The 17892-nt window shown below is 56.0% G+C and overlaps 1 protein-coding gene and 1 long non-coding RNA gene across 2 annotated transcripts in view; both read left to right on the top strand.

Moving 5' to 3' along the window:
• The first annotated feature begins 781 nt into the window (after positions 1–781).
• LOC147213643 (uncharacterized) lies at positions 782–4920 on the top strand. The gene is made up of 4 exons (XR_015104417.1): positions 782–927; positions 1093–2499; positions 2572–3537; positions 4597–4920. It is a non-coding gene; the product is annotated as an uncharacterized LOC147213643 (long non-coding RNA).
• Positions 4921–5258: 338 nt separating this feature from the next.
• The window catches only part of tmem132e (transmembrane protein 132E), a 105180-nt gene continuing 92546 nt past the window's right edge, over positions 5259–17892 (top strand). The window contains exon 1 of the mRNA XM_086142286.1: positions 5259–6081. Coding sequence (XP_085998412.1) covers positions 6021–6081 — 61 coding nt within the window. The 5' untranslated portion in view covers positions 5259–6020. The remainder of the gene's footprint in view (positions 6082–17892) is intronic.

Genomic DNA, 17892 nt, shown 5'->3' with positions numbered 1-17892 from the left:
CTGCACCCGTCTAATCTGTGTCAACTTACACCAAGAAGAGAAAATACAGTAACCGACCGGGAATAGGAGACGGGACGTTGAAACGCAAGTAAAGGAACCCGAAAAACCAATCTCCGTTCGATTACACACGAGCATTTTAATCAAACTAATCTTGTTTTCCTCTTCTGCTGCATCTCCGCGCTGATACTCCGATTTCCGGAGCCCCTGAAGGCCTCATTCTTCTTCTCCTCTCGGGAGCCACCGGTCGCCCGTTTCGGGTCTGCTGCCCCCTGCTGGTGGGGAGGGAAATTACACCCCGCGGCTGTCTGTGTGTGTGTGTGTGTGTGTGTGTGTGTGTGTGTGTGTGTGTGTGTATGTGTGTGTGTGTGTGTGTGTGTGTGTGTGTGTGTCAGGTGGGGGTCAGACCCCTGCTCTGCCCGTTAACCAATAAACTGACGGATAATCAATATCTTCACCTGTGAGAAGATGGATGGAGCGGCGGCCCATAAAAGCCCCACCCTTGGCCCCGCCCCCGCCGCCATGTTGCCTCAGGTCATAAAGAAGGATGAGGGATGGGGGGGATTTAACGGGCGGCGGGTGGAGGAGAAGCCAACACACACCTCAGTGTGTGAGGGGTTCCAGTGTGTGTGTGAGGGGTTCTAGTGTGTGTGGGTGTGAGGGGTTCCAACACATGTGTTAGGGGTTCGATCACGTATGTGAGGGGCTCTAGTGTGTGTGTGAGGGGTTCCCGTGTGTGTGTGTGAGGGGTTCCAGTGTGTGTGTGTGTGTGTGTGTGTGAGAGGGTTTCAACGTGTGTGTGAGAGTTTCTAGTGTGTGTTGATACCAGGGTTCCTGGATGGACCCTGGGTGCAGAACCTCCTGGCCTAGAAGCTCCTCGTGGAGAAACCCAGACAGCTGGAAGGATGTGACTCACCTGCCAGACTCTGGGTGAGCACAAAGTTCTGCAGGGTTCTCCTGGGTTCTCCTGGGTCCTTCTGGGTTCTCCTGGGTTCTCCTGGGTTCTCCTGGGTTCTCCCGGCTCGTGCTTGGAGCTTGTTTCATTCCATGAGGTCCTTGTGCCTCCTCCTCTGACCTTTGACCTTGCCCCATCAGATGAAACCATTCATCTGATGCTCAGGTGGAACATCAGAGGCCCCGGCTGGAGGTGGAGATGGAGGTGGAGGTGAAGGTGGAGTCGGTGAAGAAGAAAAGGAAAACCTTTCATGTCAGGTTCTACATGCGGCTCAACATCAGGAGGTGGAGGTGGGTTCAATGGAAGGAATGATCTCCGAGGTCCGCCGGCTCCTCACCTGAAGAAGGGATCACTGTCACTGGAAAGACCTGCCCGGTTCTCCATGTTCTCCTGTCTGGGTTCTCCATGTTCTCCTGGTGAGGTGAGCTATGACGGTTGTGGTCCAGATGACATCATGGTGGAGGGCAGAGCAGGAGGACGGTGAGGAACTGAGGTTCCAGCTCTGAGCCACGAGGAACACCTCGAGAACATCTCCCTGGAGGTTCTCCTTCAGGTCCGGGCGGAGGAACGCGAGGAGCAGGAACCCCTCTGAGGTGCATTGTGACCAAACTCCTGAGGAACCTCCGGTTCCATGAACTTCTAAGAAGGAACCTTGGCCTTCTGTCATCTGAGCCTCCGTCGCCCTGGAGGTTCTCAGGAGATGACGTAGCTCGGATCTGGAATCAGCAAGAAGGTGGTCGACATCTTGCCGTTCTCATCTTGGATCTGATGGTTCCTCAGCGGTTCCTCTCCTGATGGTTCATCTCGATCGGTTCCACCGTTCCTCTGCTCCTGATGAATCAGCAGGAGCTCTGCCACCATCTTGTTCTTCTCACGGTGGATCAGCTCCAGATGATGGTCCTCCTGGTGACAGCTCCACCTCTCTGCTCCTGATGGTTCCTCCTGAAGGTTCCCCCTGTTGGTTCCTCCTGATGGTTCCTCCTGCTGGTTCCTCCTGCAGGTTCCTCCTGCAGGTTCCTCCTGATGGTTCCTCCTGCAGGTTCCTCCTGCAGGTTCCTCCTAATGGTTCCTCCTGAAAGTTCCTCCTGCTGGTTCCTCCTGATGGTTCCTCCTGCAGGTTCCTCCTGATGGTTCCTCCTGCAGGTTCCTCCTGATGGTTCCTCCTGATGGTTCCTCCTGAAAGTTCCTCCTGCTGGTTCCTCCTGCTGGTTCCTCCTGAGGGTTCCTCCTGCAGGTTCCTCCTGATGGTTCCTCCTGAAAGTTCCTCCTGCTGGTTCCTCCTGCTGGTTCCTCCTGAGGGTTCCTCCTGCAGGTTCCTCCTGCTGGTTCCTCCTGCTGGTTCCTCCTGAGGGTTCCTCCTGCAGGTTCCTCCTGATGGTTCCTCCTGAAAGTTCCTCCTGCTGGTTCCTCCTGCTGGTTCCTCCTGAGGGTTCCTCCTGCTGGTTCCTCCTGCTGGTTCCTCCTGCTGGTTCCTCCTGCAGGTTCCCCAGGGGGTCCGTCCTGAGGCGGAGGTGTGAGCTGGTATCTTCTCCTCCAGGAAGCAGGAGGTGAGGCTGCGAACAGGAAGAGGCACCAGGACTGTGAACCTCTGCTCCATAATTGATGGTGGTGTTCCTCAGGCTCCTGGTGGAGAAGAAGGAGAAAGTCTTCAAACGCCACATCCTTCCAAAGGCGTTTGATGTCGGTCCGGCCGCACGGGAGGCGGGTTGCCACGGCGATCTGAAAGGTAGCCTCCTTTCGCTGCTAGCTGGCTAACCCACTTCTGCTGCCTTTGTGGGGCTCTGCTGCGAGAACCTCAGAAGAACCGGCTCGCCGGCTGTCTCGTCTCCACGTTCCAAACAAAGCGCAGATCTGAGGTGGCGGCGGCGGCGGCGGCGGCGGCAGCCCGCCTCTGCAGGAGGAACCCGCTGATGGACAGCACTGAAGTTCTGAAGGAGGATCTACACTTTCATCTGGCAGGCCTCATGGAACAAACACGGATCTCCACGTTCCACCTCTCACAGCCTCCATCTGAAGGTGGAGAACATGAACTAGGTTCGGAGGAACCCGTGGTGTGATATTCTGTAGGAAGAGATTGTTGCCTTAATGTTGATGTCATAATGTTGATGTCATAATGTTGATCCTTTAATGTTGATCCTTTAATGTTGATCCTTTAATGTTGATCCTTTAATGTTGATGATCCTCCAACCCATATTTGGGCTTCTTCTTCTTCTTCTTCTTCTTCTTCTTCTTCTCCTCACTCTGGAACATGCTCTGCCCGTTCTAACGTCCCACCGATCGTTCTTGTTCACACGAGAAACATGACACATGGAACCTCCGCGGGAGCCTCGGGGGCGGGGCCTAACCCGGGCACGCCAGCTGTCAATCATCCCTGCCGGCCGAGGAGGACCAGGGACCTCCTTGGACTGAAGATGGCGGATTCTAAGACCTCCAGGTGTTGGGTTCCTCCTGCTGGTTCCTCTGAGTTCCCCTCCTCCTCCTCCTCGTCCTCCCTGTTAATGGTGGCTGTTATCATGTGACCCATCAGATGGCGGCGGCGGCGGCGGCGTGGACTCCCAAGCAGCCATTTGTCATGTGACAGAAAAGTGAGTCTTTTATTTCCTCCCCCAGTGTTTGCGGCAGCGAGCGATAAGCTAATCTGTGTTTACCCACAATCCCCGGCGCCACCGCCATGGAGGCCTGGCGTCCGGAGGATGAGTCACTTCCTGTCACGGCGCCGAACCGCCGACCACCCGCCCGGCCGCCCGCCGTCGCGTCCTCCTCGGACAACCTCCGTCCAGCCTGATGGAGCCAGAGAGGCCGCAGGACCCGGAGGAGAAGATTCAGGTGGACGTTCTCGACGTTCTTCAGAAGAACGTTCTCTCACGGGTTCCTCGCCGCTCTGACCCTGGAGGCTTCTCTCCTGGAGGGCCGCCATCCAACACCTCCTCACAGACCTTCAGGTTCCAGAAGAACCTGCAGGTTCAGATGCCGTCCATTAGCTGAACGCCACTACCAGTGCTAACACACACACACACACACACACACACACACACACACACACACACACACACACACACACACACACACACACACACACACACACTTCTTCCAGATGCTGCTTTTCAGACCGAAAACAGAGATTTGCGTTTGTGACGCTCCAGGATTACATTACAGGAAGTGTAATCTCAAAGTAACTGTAATCCCAGGCCTGGGCTGCAGGCCACGTGACTCGGGTTCCGTCCCGGATGGCGCCTCGCCTGTTTGCCGCCGGAAGTGACCCGTCCCGTCTCTCCGGTCCGGCCGGGATGAGGGGTCGGTCCGGGTCCGGGTCCGGGTCGGGTCGGGTCGGGTCTGCGCGGACCCGATCCCGGTCCGCCGTGCGCGTGTCCTGGCCGATTCGGGGCCGCGCAAGTTCCCTGGCAGCCGCCGGGTCCGGACCGGAAGTCAGCAGTCCCGCTTTCAAAATAAGAGCACGCAGGCTTTTCAACGCCCGCAGCTCTGAAATACCCGGATGGAGTGAAGGAGAACCTCCCAATCCAAGATGAAGATCTCCATTTTACACGGAATTATCGACCATCTATAAAGTGTGTGTGTGTGTGTGTGTGTGTGTGATCTGTTGTGTTAAACTCTATAACAATAGGGTTCATCTGTTCTGCCAACAGGTTCCGAGGGCGGAGCCAATCACAGCTCACCTCGAGACAGGAGGCGGGGCTTAACCTGCGCAGTCAGCTGTCAATCATCCAAACATCCACACCTGCAGAGAACTTTGAGTCTTCATGGAGCTTCTGAACATGGAGAGAACCTGGGGAACACCTGCAGACCTGGAACAGGAACAGGATTGAATAGAAACAGCAACATCGTCAGGGGTTCAGATGAGGAACAGAACCAGGCTGGAGGCAGCTCTCCTCACTACACACACACACACACACACACACACACACACACACACACACACACACACACACACACACACACACACACACAGGTGGAACCAATCAATAGGCAGGAGAACCTGCAGAGAACCCACACAAGACCACTGGGTTTCTTTATGCTCTGTTTTGACTGCAACTTGTGACAAAATTAGAACATTTTCACAACTTCATGAATAAAACACTGTTTCCCATCTGGCTGGACGTCATAAAAATTTTATCCAAATCTTCAAAATCTTTTTTTTTTTTTTTTTTATTTGTCTTTTTAAATCATAAAAGCGGATCGTCTCTGCTTCCCGGAAACAGCGGCTTTTATTTTGAAGGGTCGCACCGGAAGCGGAGCGTCCGGCCACCGCCGGCTTGACGCGCGCCAGCTGCCGCTCGGGTTCGCGTTTCGGAGGCGCCGTTGAGTTTGAACCGGAGTTGAGCTCCGGGACGCGGAGCGGCGGCACGCCTCGGACACCGGACGCCAGACCGCGGACCTCGGCACCGGAGGACTTCCCCCGCCTCGGTCGACCTCCGGCGGAGCGCCCGGTAATCCGGACCGGACCGGAACCGGCTCCTCCGGGGACCCGCCTCCGTCCTGCTTCACGAGGCGGCCGGTCGCTTCCGCCGCAACGGAACCGGGACCACCGGAGCCGCCGAGAGGAAGGAGATGAAGATGATGAAGATGAAGATGAAGATGAGGAGCACCGGGGGCCGTGCTACGCTCACGAGCTTCATCTGACACTTCCGCCGCCTCGCGCGGCTCCGGGGGCGAGAAGACAAAACACACACACACACACCGACACACACACACACCGACGCCCGGTGATTTATGATGTTCCGGGGACGCGCGCGTGTCCGCCCGCTCCATTTTGGACCCGCGTGCACCCAAGTTTGTTCTGATTGAGGAGAAGAACCGGAAGAACCGGGAGGACCGGGAGGAGCAGCCCGGACGGACGGACGGACGGACGGACGGAGGTGGTCGCTGTGTGTGTGTGTGTGTGCGTGTGGACGCTAATCCCGAGGACCTCACACGCACGGCCGCACCGGAACGGAACCCGCCCGCCAACTTCACGGACGGCGGCAGGAGGAGGAGGAGGAGAAGGAGATCCGGTTCCGGTTCCGGACCCGGTTCCGCCGCAGAGCCGCGCGGGGATCCGCCGGGATCCACCATGTCAGGTGCACGGGACTGCGGACGCGCCGTGCTCGTCTGCGTGGCGGCGCTTTCCTGCGGTGAGTAACTGCCCCCCCACTGCCCCCCCACTGCCCCCCGCATGATAATTGCGTTGCATAGAAAAGTGTTTGTTCGGAATTCCTGCAACATGCAGCTGCAGAGGAGGCCTCTGATTGGTCATATCTGGAGACGGACACGCACGCGCTCGCTCTCCTCTCACACACGCACACACACACACACACACACACAGACACAGACACACACACACACACACACACACACAAAGAAACAGCCGGGGCACTTTTTGTTTTGGGTGCGCGTGCGCGACGTGCGCGGGTGAATGAGTGAGGAGATGGGAGTGTGTGTGTGTGTGTGCAGGCGCGGAGCTGGGAGGAGGGGGCGGGGCACCGCGCAGCAACCCCGCCCCCTCCTTAAACCCCGCCCCTAACCCGCAGCCGACCAATCAGCTGTCAGGATGAAGCCCATATGTTTGTTCCTGCTGGTTCCTCAGGGGGTTCTCTGGAGAACACGTCAGAAGGTCCATCCCATCATCTAACAGGAGGACCTTCAGGTCCAGGGTTCAGACGCGAGGAGGTTCTGGTGGCGTGAGGAGCCTCGAAGAGGCGGGGCTTCCAGCAGGAAGTGTGACATCACTTCCTCAGGCTTTTACGTTGAAGGTTCCTCTGAAACTTCCTGATGTCTAGAACCGACCTTCTACTTTGGCTAGTAGCATTAGCATGCCGCTACATCCTGGTACTGTTATGAGGTGGAAACAGGAAGTGGCGAGCGTGTATTTGCGCTCCCGTCCTGCAGAGCGAGAGTAATCTGAGTACATGTACTTGAGTATTTACCGGCTCCATAAAGGGTCTGCGAGGCAGTGCTTCCGAGTGCGGCGGCGGCGGCGGCGGCGGCGGCGGGATGTTAAAGCGCTCCCTCTCACGCGGTTTGTTCCCGATAAAAGCACAACGACATCCCATAATAACCCAACGAGGTGCTTTAACTTAACAGGCCCGTTTCTTCCTTTAAACGGGTAATGGAGGCCGGCGCCGCCGCAGGGATGGGCTGTGGGACGGGAGGGGGCGGGGCTTATGGTGGCCAGGTGGGCGGAGCCTGACCAGCCGGATTCAATGCGGCGCCGTCTCTATTTAAAGACGGCTTGTGGACGTCACTTCCTGTTCCTCCCTGCCGTCACTTCCTGTTCCCCGTGGCTCCGCCCCCTGGACGCCCTCCTGCTTTTCGTTGCAGTGTCTTCTCTCTCGTTTTGTTTTCCCGTCATGGCGGCGGCGCCGTGCACGCCGCTTGCCGTGGCGGCGGCGGTGGCGGCAGCAGCTGCCCACTCAGATCCGTCTGAATGTGGCGGCGGCGGCGGCGGCGGCGGCGGCGGCGTGCCGGGCTGCTCACCTTCCCCGGCTGTCAGAAGTCATCTCCAGAGCAGATCTGGCAGGAGGCCTCTCGCCCTGGAGGTCACACACACACACACACACACACACACACACACACACACCATCTTGCAGGGACGCAGCAGATGAGCAGCAGGAGGATCCTGGTGTGTGAAGGAAGAACCTCATGGAACCAGAACCTCTGCCGTCCAGGTGGATCCACCGAGAGTCCGTTGAGATCCGCCGTCAGAACCCGTCCTGATTGGGCGGCGACGGCGGCGAGCTCGGCCGCCGCCATGGCAACGCCCCCCCCCCCCCCCCCCCATCTCAGTTGAAGTGTGAGGCTGCAGATCAACTCTGACGTTCTCCTTCTATGTTCTCCACCGCTGAGGCTCATGTGAGGAGCGTTCTGGGGAGGAGGTTCTGCTCAGGACAGCCAGGGGTTCTCTGGGTTCTCAAGGTTCTCTAGCTTCTTCGGGTTCTGTGAGTTCTCCGGGTTGTTCAGGTTCTCTTGGTTCTCCAGGTTCTGTGGGTTCTGCCTCTGTGCGGCAGCGGTTCCTCCGAGGTTCTGCAGAGAACCCGGTGTCCTTGAGACGGGCAGAACCTCCGTATGGAGGTCGTAGGAACCTTCGCCCGAGGACTCGGAGCCGCGGCTGAATAGCTCCCCCTCCTCCCTCCTCCCTCCTCCCCCTCCAATCTGCTAAAAAGCCTCTTTCTAAAGAACCTCTGTGAATCGTCACTCAATGAAAGACCCATTAAAGGTTCTCCGGTCCTCAGCTGAACCCGCTCCTCCGGTTCTCCGGTTCTCCGGTTCTCCGGTTCTCCGTCCCTGCATCACCCGCAGTTTGTTTTTCCCGTTCTGGCAGGTGAAGGTTGGTCTTAGAACCCAGCCGTTCTCCGTCAGGTTCCACCAGCGGCGCTTTTTCCAGAGCGTGTTTGAACGGCGAGTGACGGGCGGGCGGCCGCTCTGGTTGCCGGGGCGACGGGCGCCTTGATGGTTCTCCGCTCCATGACTGGGTATTTCTGGGTTGGACGCCACGCGAGAACGTCCGAGCCCGCGGCGCCGCGGGTCGTACCATTCTGCTGCGGGGGGGGGACTTTAATGGATGACATGGTGGGACTGGAACCCCCATGTTCTCCTGCCCGGGTTCTCCTGGTTCTCCTGGTTCTCCTGGTTCTCCTGGTTCCCCCTCCATAGCTTCATCACAGACTCGTGAATGAGTGAATGCTAACCACGAGTAGATATCGATCGATCGACCGATCGGATGTCATGTGACCGGCTGTCCGTCAAAGATCCTCCATGTTTGAATGAACACGTCAGAAACTGCAGCTCAAAGTCAAAGGCTTTGGTTGTGATGTCACTTCCTGCTCGTCAATCAGACTCGTCCGCCGCGTCAGTGGGAAGGACGGCTCGTCCTCGACGCCGGTCCACCGCCGTGTCCGCGGGGGTCGTTAGCAGCGGGGCGCTAACGACCATCCGTCAGGTACCGACGGCGGCGGCGGCGGATGTCTTCTCCTTTCCCGCCTTTTATTGTGACGGAAACAGAGAGCTTCCCGCCGGGCTCGGGCGGGCGGCGGGCGGCGGCCATCTTTACGCCAACTCCTCATCGCTTTAGTTTCTTCTACTCCGACACCTGAACACCTTCCTCTTTCCTTCTTTTCCTCCTCTTTCACTGTCTTCTGTGCTCTTCTTCCTCTTCTTCTTCCTCCTCTTCTTCCTCCTCTTCTTCCTCTTCCTCCTCTTCTTCTTCCTGCTGCGTGGCGTCCAATGTTCCTCTGTCTTCTAGAAAACTCCTTCAGTTCACATCAGCATCTGAAGCCTCCTAAGCATGCAGAGTTAGCGCACTTAGCTGGTTAGCTTCCGAAGCTGCGCTAGCTTACCACGCTCTGATCGTTTCAGCCATTTTATTTCTATTTGTTTACATTTTATTTTCATTTATTTTGTCATTTTTTAATGTTTTTCCTCTTCGTCGATTCTGTTTCTGTTTCTGTGTCGGAGGACATTTTTGTAGTTCTTGTCTTTTGTTCTTGTAGTTTCTCGTTGGTTTCCTGCGTCAGATGTATCAAGATGGTATCGACAGTGAGGAGAAGACCCTCCTGCCCGTTACACTACTGATGTGAACACACACACACACACACACACTTGCAGGTATCTGTGTCAGCTTGCCGCTCGTCCTCGCCGTGTTCCCGTTAATTAGCGGAGGATTAAATCAGACGGTTTTGCTTGCGGACCAGATTATGGGACATTTTTCATCCAGACCCCCCCCCCCTCGCCCCCCCGGCCCGGGAAACAATATTTATTAACAGTGTCTGATTTCCCGCCGCCGGAGGAGCTGGAGGCGGCGCCGCCATCAGCAGCGCCGGAGCGTGGAGGTAATTAATTAGTAATAACATTCTTGCCGTGAAGAATCGCTGATTTCTTTTTTTCTTGTCTTTTTTTTCGGAGCCGTCCTTGAACGCATCGCGGCGACCCAATGTCACCTTCGGCCGCGGGACAGGAACCAACCGCCTGATGAGCGGGGGGGAGGGGGGGGTCTGGATCCGGTTCTGAGACAGATTCTGTTTGGCGCCGGTTTTGGTTCTGTCCCGGATCCGGTTCCGCCTTGGATTCTCTGTAGTGCCGGTTCGGTTCCACGCCTGAGTCGGTTCCACGCTGGGTCGGTTCCACACTGGGTCGGTTCCACGCTGGGTCGGTTCCACGGCGGGTTGGTTCCACGCTAGGTCGGTTCCACAGCAGGTTGGTTCCACACCAACTGTGGCTCTGTGTCGGATCTGGGCCGCATTAAGATCCGCTTGGGATTCCGCCCAGCTTTGGATTTGGGTTCTGCACAGGATTGGGTTCCACGCCGGGTTCCACTCCTCTCCCCGTGGAACCTTCCCTGCGACGCCTCCGGGTTCCCGTGGCGTTCCCGGGCGCCCCTTGTGATTGGTGGGTTCTCCCGCTGGGGGCCGTGCGGGTTCTCCTCCGGCCTGCAGGTTCTCCAGGAGGAGAACGAGGGTCCCACCGAGGCGGGGTTGTTTTTTTTCCCCCCTGATGTTTCCTTGATGCTTCTTTCTACCTGAAAACCCGCCGCCGGGCGCCGAAGCATCCGTCAGCGCTTCCCCCGCTGATTGACAGCCCTCCCCCTCCCCCCCGACGGCGCTGAGAAGATAAACACTTTATTTTTCCAGCCTTTTTTTTTCACTCCATGGAAATTAATTCAATTTGTTCGGCGGTGGCGGCCATAATTGGCGGCGTTTCCTGCACGAAGCTTTGTTTTCATCCAGGTGCTGCTTTGTTTACTTCCTCAGCCGCGCCGGCTGCCATGAACACCCCCCTCCGCTAACGACCCCCCCTCCGCTAACAGCTAACAGCACCCCCCTCCGCTAACGACCCCCCCTCCGCTAACAGCTAACAGCACCCCCCTCCGCTAGCACCTCCTCCGCTAGCACCCCCAACACTAACAGCCCCCCCTACGTTAGCACCTCCTCCACTAGCACCTCCTCCGCTAACAGCCCCCCCCCTCCGCTAGCCCCCCCCTTCCGCTAGCACCCCCTATGCTAGCACCCCCTCCGCTAACCCCCCGCTAACCCCCAGCTCGCAGGCCTTGAAGCTGCGAGGAAATGGCAGGAAAATGAATTCCAATCAGAGCCGTGAAAGGAGCCGGTTATCGATCGGACCTCGTCGATAACCGATAATCACCGTCGACGATCGCCTCGAACCCGCACCTGACACGGTTGCCATGGAAACAATGAAACGTTAACAGATGCATCTTGGCTTCCGATTCGATGCAGATGAGTTATCTGTGTTCTCCTCTGGTTCTCCAAAGGTTCTCCAAAGGTTCTCCAAAGGTTCTCCGGCTCAGGGACCCCCCCCCCCCAACAAACTGGGTTTGTCCAAAACCAGACGGCAGCTTTCCTGAATTCTTCAGATGTGTGAAAGAGTACCTGCAGTAATCCTATGGATAAGAGTGTACTAACTGTTTTCTAACTGTGCAATAATAAATAAATGATGGAAAAAAACGTAAATGGAATCCTGGCGCGCAAACCTGGAAGTTCCAGCGAGTCGGAGCGAATCGGGCGCCGATTCAGAGCGTCGGGAACGTCCCGGACGAATCCTTTCAAATTAAAACTAAACAAAAAGGGGTGAAATTGTTCCACTTCCTGCCGGAGTTTCATTTCTCTGCCTTCTATTTTTAGACGCCTCGTCGCCGCGCTCATCTTTTGTTTTGCTGTTTTGCTGTTTGGAAGCGTCGTCTCTCGGCGCCGTGACGCCGCCAGGAAGTAATTGTTTCGCCCGAAACGGAACCGCCGCTCGTTACGATTCAGACGGTGGAACCCCCCCCCCCCCAGACTCCTCGGAGCTTTGCGTTCCGCGAGTCCGCGGGTTCCCGATGTCCCGAGATTGAGGAACGCTCTCGATAAGACGCTCATCTGGCGCCGGCGCCGCCGTTTCTTTCTCGCCGCCGTCCGGCTGATTCCTAAACCCCCCGAGAAAATCCGGCCTCCCCCAATAATAACGTTCTACGTTCTCCGCGCCACCGCGCAGAACCTGAAAGAGGATTCGGAATAATGAATTAGTCATGGCGATCTCTGAGGACATCGGAGGGGGGGTGGACGCCGCCGCCGCCGCCGCCCAAACCGATAACGGCTTTTGGCTCAATTAAAAAGTTCCTGCGTGGAGTTCGGGATTCTCCAAATCCGCTCCTCAGGAGGATGAAGGTTCTCCCTCCTCTTCCAGAGAACTCAGAAGAAGGAGAACCCACGGAGACGCTCAGCTTAAATGCTGCTCTAATTAGTGCACGTGTGTGTGTGTGTGTGTGTGTGTGTGTGTGTGTGTGTGTGTGTGTGTGTGTGTGTGTGTGTGTGTGTGTGTGTGTGTGCGCACGTGCGCTCACATGCCCTGGTTTATTAAGCTAACAGGAGAACGTCAGCGAGCGCCTCGGTTCCATTGCTAATGAGATGCTAATGGCTCATGTGGAGGAGGAGCTTCAGAATGACCCAGGTGATGTGTGTGTGTGTGTGGTGACCTTTGACCCCCAGGATTAATTCCATCTATCAAATTCTACACGTGACCTTTGACCCCCAGTGAGCGGTGGAGGTGTGGGTGGACCATCGCTGGCTTTGGACTGAGATGAAGGTTGAATCTTATCTCTCAGTGGCAGCGGTGTGTGTGTGTGTGTGTGTGTGTGTGGGGGTGACACAGGAAGTGGCGTGCAGGCGGCAGGAAGCTGCTCCTTCCGGCGCCGGCGAGGGCTCCCCGGCATCTGTCCGGCAGCTGCTCCCGGTTGGATGGGCTCCAGACGTTCTTGTCCCGATTAATGAGAGGCCAGAACGCAGGAGAACCAGCTGAGCGGGCGGATTATCGTGGCGTGTGTGTTTCCCACCGCAGATTGGCGAGGGATTAACCTGCAGGCCGACGGCCCGGGCAGGAGATCAGCTGAACGCTCCTGACAGCTCCAGACGCTCACCGCTTCTCCAGGTGCTCCGGGTTCTCCGGGTTCTCCGGGTTCCCTCGGGAACAAAACGCCTCGCCTTGTGGTTTCCAATCAGCGGCCGTTAGCATTAGCGTTAGCATTAGCATGAAACCCCGGGGTTCGGCTCCTCCAGGAGTACTTGGATGGACTGAAAGTACTTCTTCTTGTACTTCCTGTAGATCAGTACTGCCCCCCCACGCCGCCTCACCATACTATGACTAATACTATGACTAGTACTCCTGATATTACTACTGCTACTACTACTGATACTACTACAGATACTACTACTGCTACTACTACTGATACTACTACTAATGCTACTACTGCTACTACTGTTGCTACTACATGTGCAGTTGTTGCTGCTACTTTAGGTCTGAGTAGTCGTGTTACTCTGAGTACTCTGAGTACTCTGAGTACTTTGTGGGGGGGGTGATCCTTCTGATGTGTGTTGTTAATTAATCCCCCCCCCCCCCCCCGCTGCTCCCAGCCGTCTGTATTTGACGTGTCGACCGCTTTTCCTTCTTAATTAATCACTTGGTTTTTAATTGGTTAATTAAAATACCCCCCCCCCCCCCCCCCCGCGGGTCTTTATCAGCCATCATCCGGCCGCCACCTGGCCGTCATTGGCCGCCTGCCGGTGGAGAGTTCTGATTGGCCCCCCCGGCCCAGACGTCCGGATCAAAGCTCCTGATTGATCGGGCCGATCGGAGCCTTTGATAGATTTCCTGCTCGCGAGGCGGCGGCAGGCGGGACCACTTTCTGGCGGCTCTGCTGCCTCCCATCTTTTCAATGGGCTCATTATTTGTCGGGTGCCCGGCCGCTGCCAACTTCATATCCTTATTTGTTGTGCATCCCATAATAAGAGGGGAGGTCGTGACCCCAACCTTTATTTAACGGGCACCCCTTAACGCCGAACGCCACCTTTATTACACCTTTATTACACAGTCGTTGCCCCCCCGACCGCGGCAACCCCCACGACGGGACGGTGGTAAAACTCGGGTTCCGTCGGTTCCATCGGGTTCCTGGAGAACGTGGGCGGGTCGCTGATGTTCTAATGTCAGCGGGTTCTTCGGCCCGCCGCTGGAACCTTTCTGCTTTCCCTGCTTAGCAAGAACCCTGGAGGGAGGTTCAGGTCAGTCTGTGCGGTGATGGATGGATGGGGAGGACACACACACACACACACACACACACACACACACACACACACACACACAGCATTTGTATGATGCTGCGTTTGCTGCTTCCTGAATAAAACGACAACATCCCACTGAGTCGTGTGAGGCCGATAATTAATTACCCTGAGTGTCAGTCAGTCTGACCCCTTTACACACACACACACACACACACACACACACACACACACACACACACACACACACTGACCCGCCCGCCAGCGTTGTTCTTGTTCCTGTTCTTTCACAATAAAACCCTCCAGACCTTCTGACAAACATTCTAAAGACGGAGGGGTGTGTGTGTGTGTGTGTGTGTGTGTGTGTGTGTGTGTGTGTGTGTGTGTGTGTGTGTGTGTGTGTGTGTGTGTGTGTGTTCTCTGCAGGGTGTCACAGACCCCCTCAGACAGGAAATGCCCCCCCCGCTGATCCTGTCAGACAGTAGTTATTGATCCATTCATGGATCTGATCGCTGATCTGGGTTTAATTAACATCCTGTTTGTCAAGGCGACACTTCCATCCGGGTTCTCCAGGTTCTCCGGGTTCTCCGGGTTCTCCAGGGGGTTCTGCGTGTTCCGTGTCTGCGGTTCTTCCGCTGCTCAGAGTGGAACGTGAGGTTCTATCTCATCAAGCCTCCGTGTTCTGGCTGACGGGGAGGAACCGATGAAGAATCAATTATTTACTCTCATCAGTCACTGTGTGTTTCTAATAGGACAACAACATATGCTGGAACAGGTGTGTGTGTGTGTGTGTGTGTGTGTGTGTGTGTGTGTGTGTGTGTGTGTGTGTGTGGACTTGCCTCCTTCCATCAGTGTGTAATTACCAGCGTTTGTCCGTGTGGAACCCAGACGAGCACCTGAGAAGCAGGTTCTCCAGGCCTGGAGGACCATCAGAACTTCCCTGGAGGTCTGATGTTTGGAGGTGTGTGATGGTGTGAACCCTCACGGCTTCTCCTGCCTCCACGAGGAGAACGTCTCCATGAACCCTGGTGGTTCTAGCTTGGAGGTGGACTGGGTTCTACTGGTTCTGCTGGTCCTGCTGGTTCTGAGTGTGTGAAGGTGGTTGAAGGTTCCTCCTCCTCCTCCTCCTCTTGTTCTTCAGCTCCAGATGTTGAGTGACGTGGCCTCCGGCTGGATTACTGGAGCAAAGTAAAACAGAAAGTCCCCCCCTGATAATCCATGATGGCGTCCGGTGATCTGAGAGATTAACCCGCCGCTCCAGGTTGTGTGAAGTCACCAGAAGAACATGGCGTCCTTTGTCCCGCCGAGGCCTCGGGACATTTGCTCATTTGTGTTCTTCTAATCTACGTCGCCGTGGCAACGCTCACTCGGCACCATAATCCAGCCCGGCTGGCCGGCGCCGTTTAATCCCGACATCGTCTCCGTTCCTCGGCTGGCGTCATCCGCCGCCAGTTAACCTTCACGCCTCCCGTGCGGCAGGTGATCGGCTGCCGCACGGGAGGCGTGAAGGCCAATCAGCTGATCACCTGCCGCGCCGTCATCCATGAACACTCAACAACATTACTGATCAATAATCCAGCAGCGTCCTCAGATTATGTCTGAAGAAGAAGACGTGGCTGTAGAAGTGGATGGTGGGTTCCTCAGGGCCAGTCAGATGTTCTCCTCCGGTTCTCCTCCGGTTCCCCTCTGGTTCTAATCCCAGTCCCAGGTGGATTGGGTTGATGCGTGTCAGATTAACGGCGTGCTAACAGGAAGTGTGTGCGTCCTGACAGGAAGTGAAGCCGAGCGTCGGCAGGAAGCGAAGGGGAGGCTGATGTTCCCGTCGCCACGGAAACCAGGACTTATGGCAGAAGCATAAATCTCCTCTCTTGTGTGCAGGAGAAGAAAAGATTAGAGATTAGAGCAGATTAGGGGCTGGGGGTCTTCATGAGGAGGAGGTCTTTCACCAGCCCTCCTTCCAGCTCTGCGTCCTCATTGGTCGCCGGGACGCCTCCGGAGGAGAGCTGGTGGGTTTCCATGGCAACACTCATGGAGGGCGGGTTGGTTTGGGTTCTTCACCAAACTCAGTACAGCTGCAGCTAACAGATACTTTCATACCACCTCTGGACTACTGGAAGCTCTGGAGAAGGTCTGGAGAAGGTCTGTAGAAGGTCCATTGAAGATCCATAGAAGGTCCATTGACGGTCCATAGAAGGTCCATTGATGGTCCATTGACGGTCCATAGAAGGTCCATTGATGGTCCATTGACGGTCCATAGAAGGTCCATAGAAGGTCCATTGATGGTCCATTGACGGTCCATAGAAGGTCCATAGAAGGTCCATTGACGGTCCATAGAAGGTCTATAGAAGGTCTGGCTGCAGTCAGTCTGTTCCACTCCTTTGACTTTGCATGGACGTCCTCCTTCATCCTTCATCTCCTCCACCGTCCTCCTCCTCCTGTCAGAAGAACATCTCCAGTAGAAGTATTACTTCCCCAGTACTTCTCGAGTACTTCGTGTCTTGACGCCCCAAAACCCCCCGACGTCCCGCTGTGACATCACAGTGGTTGCCATGGACACCAGGAGGGCGCCGTGATGGCTGGTCGCCATGACGTCACGGTGGGCGGAGCTAAAAGGCAGCAGCTGGTTCTAATCCCCATTTAGGTGGATTAAGGAGCAGCTGGTTCACACACACACACACACACACACACACACACACACAGGAAGCAGGCCTCGTCATGGGAACCCACCGTAATCTCATAATAATCCTAATTTCCTTCTTCTGGAGCCCGGCCTCCATCTTGCTGAGCGTCCAGGATTATTCCTGTGCATCCCAAGCGATCATCTCATCTTCATCTGGAGAACATGTCTCCTACCATGTCCTGCTCGGAGCAGCACTTTGTAGTAGTAGCAGTAGTATCAGTAGTAGCAGAAGTATCAGTAGTAGCAGGAAGTAGTCGTAGAACTTGTGGTCCATCCTAGCAGAAGCCCTGGAGAAGCCGAGCCCAGATGTTTCCCAGCGGGAGGCGACATCAGGAGACATCAGGAGAACCGGTATCTGATCGGGTTCTCCTGATCGGGTTCTCCAGGTTCTCCTGGCCGCGAGCGGACCTCGGCCTTTGTGACGCCGGCCTGATGTTCTCCTGATGGGATTAATCTTCTCCTGATGGGATTAACGTTCTCCTGATGGGATTGATGTTCTTCAGACGGGTCTGATGTTCTGCTGACATTGAACAGATGTTCTTCTGATGGCGCCGATGTTCTTTTAATGGGACCGATGTTCTCCTGTTGTAAAAGGGATGTTCTACTAGCTTTGAAACGATGTTCTCCTGATGGCTTGATGTTCTTCTGACGGTCCTGCCGTAAAGCCGGCGAGGCGACGTCCTCCTGTCACTGAAGCCGTGTTCTTCTGGGGGCGTCCATGTTCTACTGGCGTGAGGCCGATGTTCCTCGAGCCCTGAGCCGATGTTCTCCTGTCACTGAACCCATGTTCTCCTGATGTTCTCCTGATGTCCGACCGATTGCTGCTGACGTTCCTCTGAACTCTGGTTCTCGGCTCCATGTTCTCTGCTCTTGTGCCAGAAGCTGTTCAAGCTGTTTCTCCTGCGTCCTCCATCTGCCGGTGGTTCCTCAGGTGGTTCCTCAGGTTCTCCTCACCTGCTGTTGTCAGTTTACCCTGGGGGGGGTTTGTTTACCCTGGAGAACAATCAGCCTCTGTTGTTGTTGTTGTTGTTCCAGTGGGATTAGAGATCATACCCCTCCTGCCCCTCCTGCCCCTCCTGCCCCCACCAGGACTAATGCCCTCCTCCATGGAGGCTGAAGCTTCCTGTAATCCAGACCCCCTCCCACATTCATCATCTGCCCCCCCGTCAGTGTGTCCTAGATTTATTACCCCCCCGTTAATCCCGGCACAATTAGCAAACAATGCT

The sequence above is a fragment of the Fistularia commersonii genome, chromosome 35 (assembly GCF_037954325.1).
Source record: "Fistularia commersonii isolate RoL2024-O1a breed Wild chromosome 35, RoL_Fcom_v1.0, whole genome shotgun sequence".
NCBI lineage: Eukaryota > Metazoa > Chordata > Actinopteri > Syngnathiformes > Fistulariidae > Fistularia > Fistularia commersonii.
The sequence above is the reverse complement of the archived record's forward strand: the minus strand, read 5'-3'. Positions and strand labels throughout refer to the sequence as shown.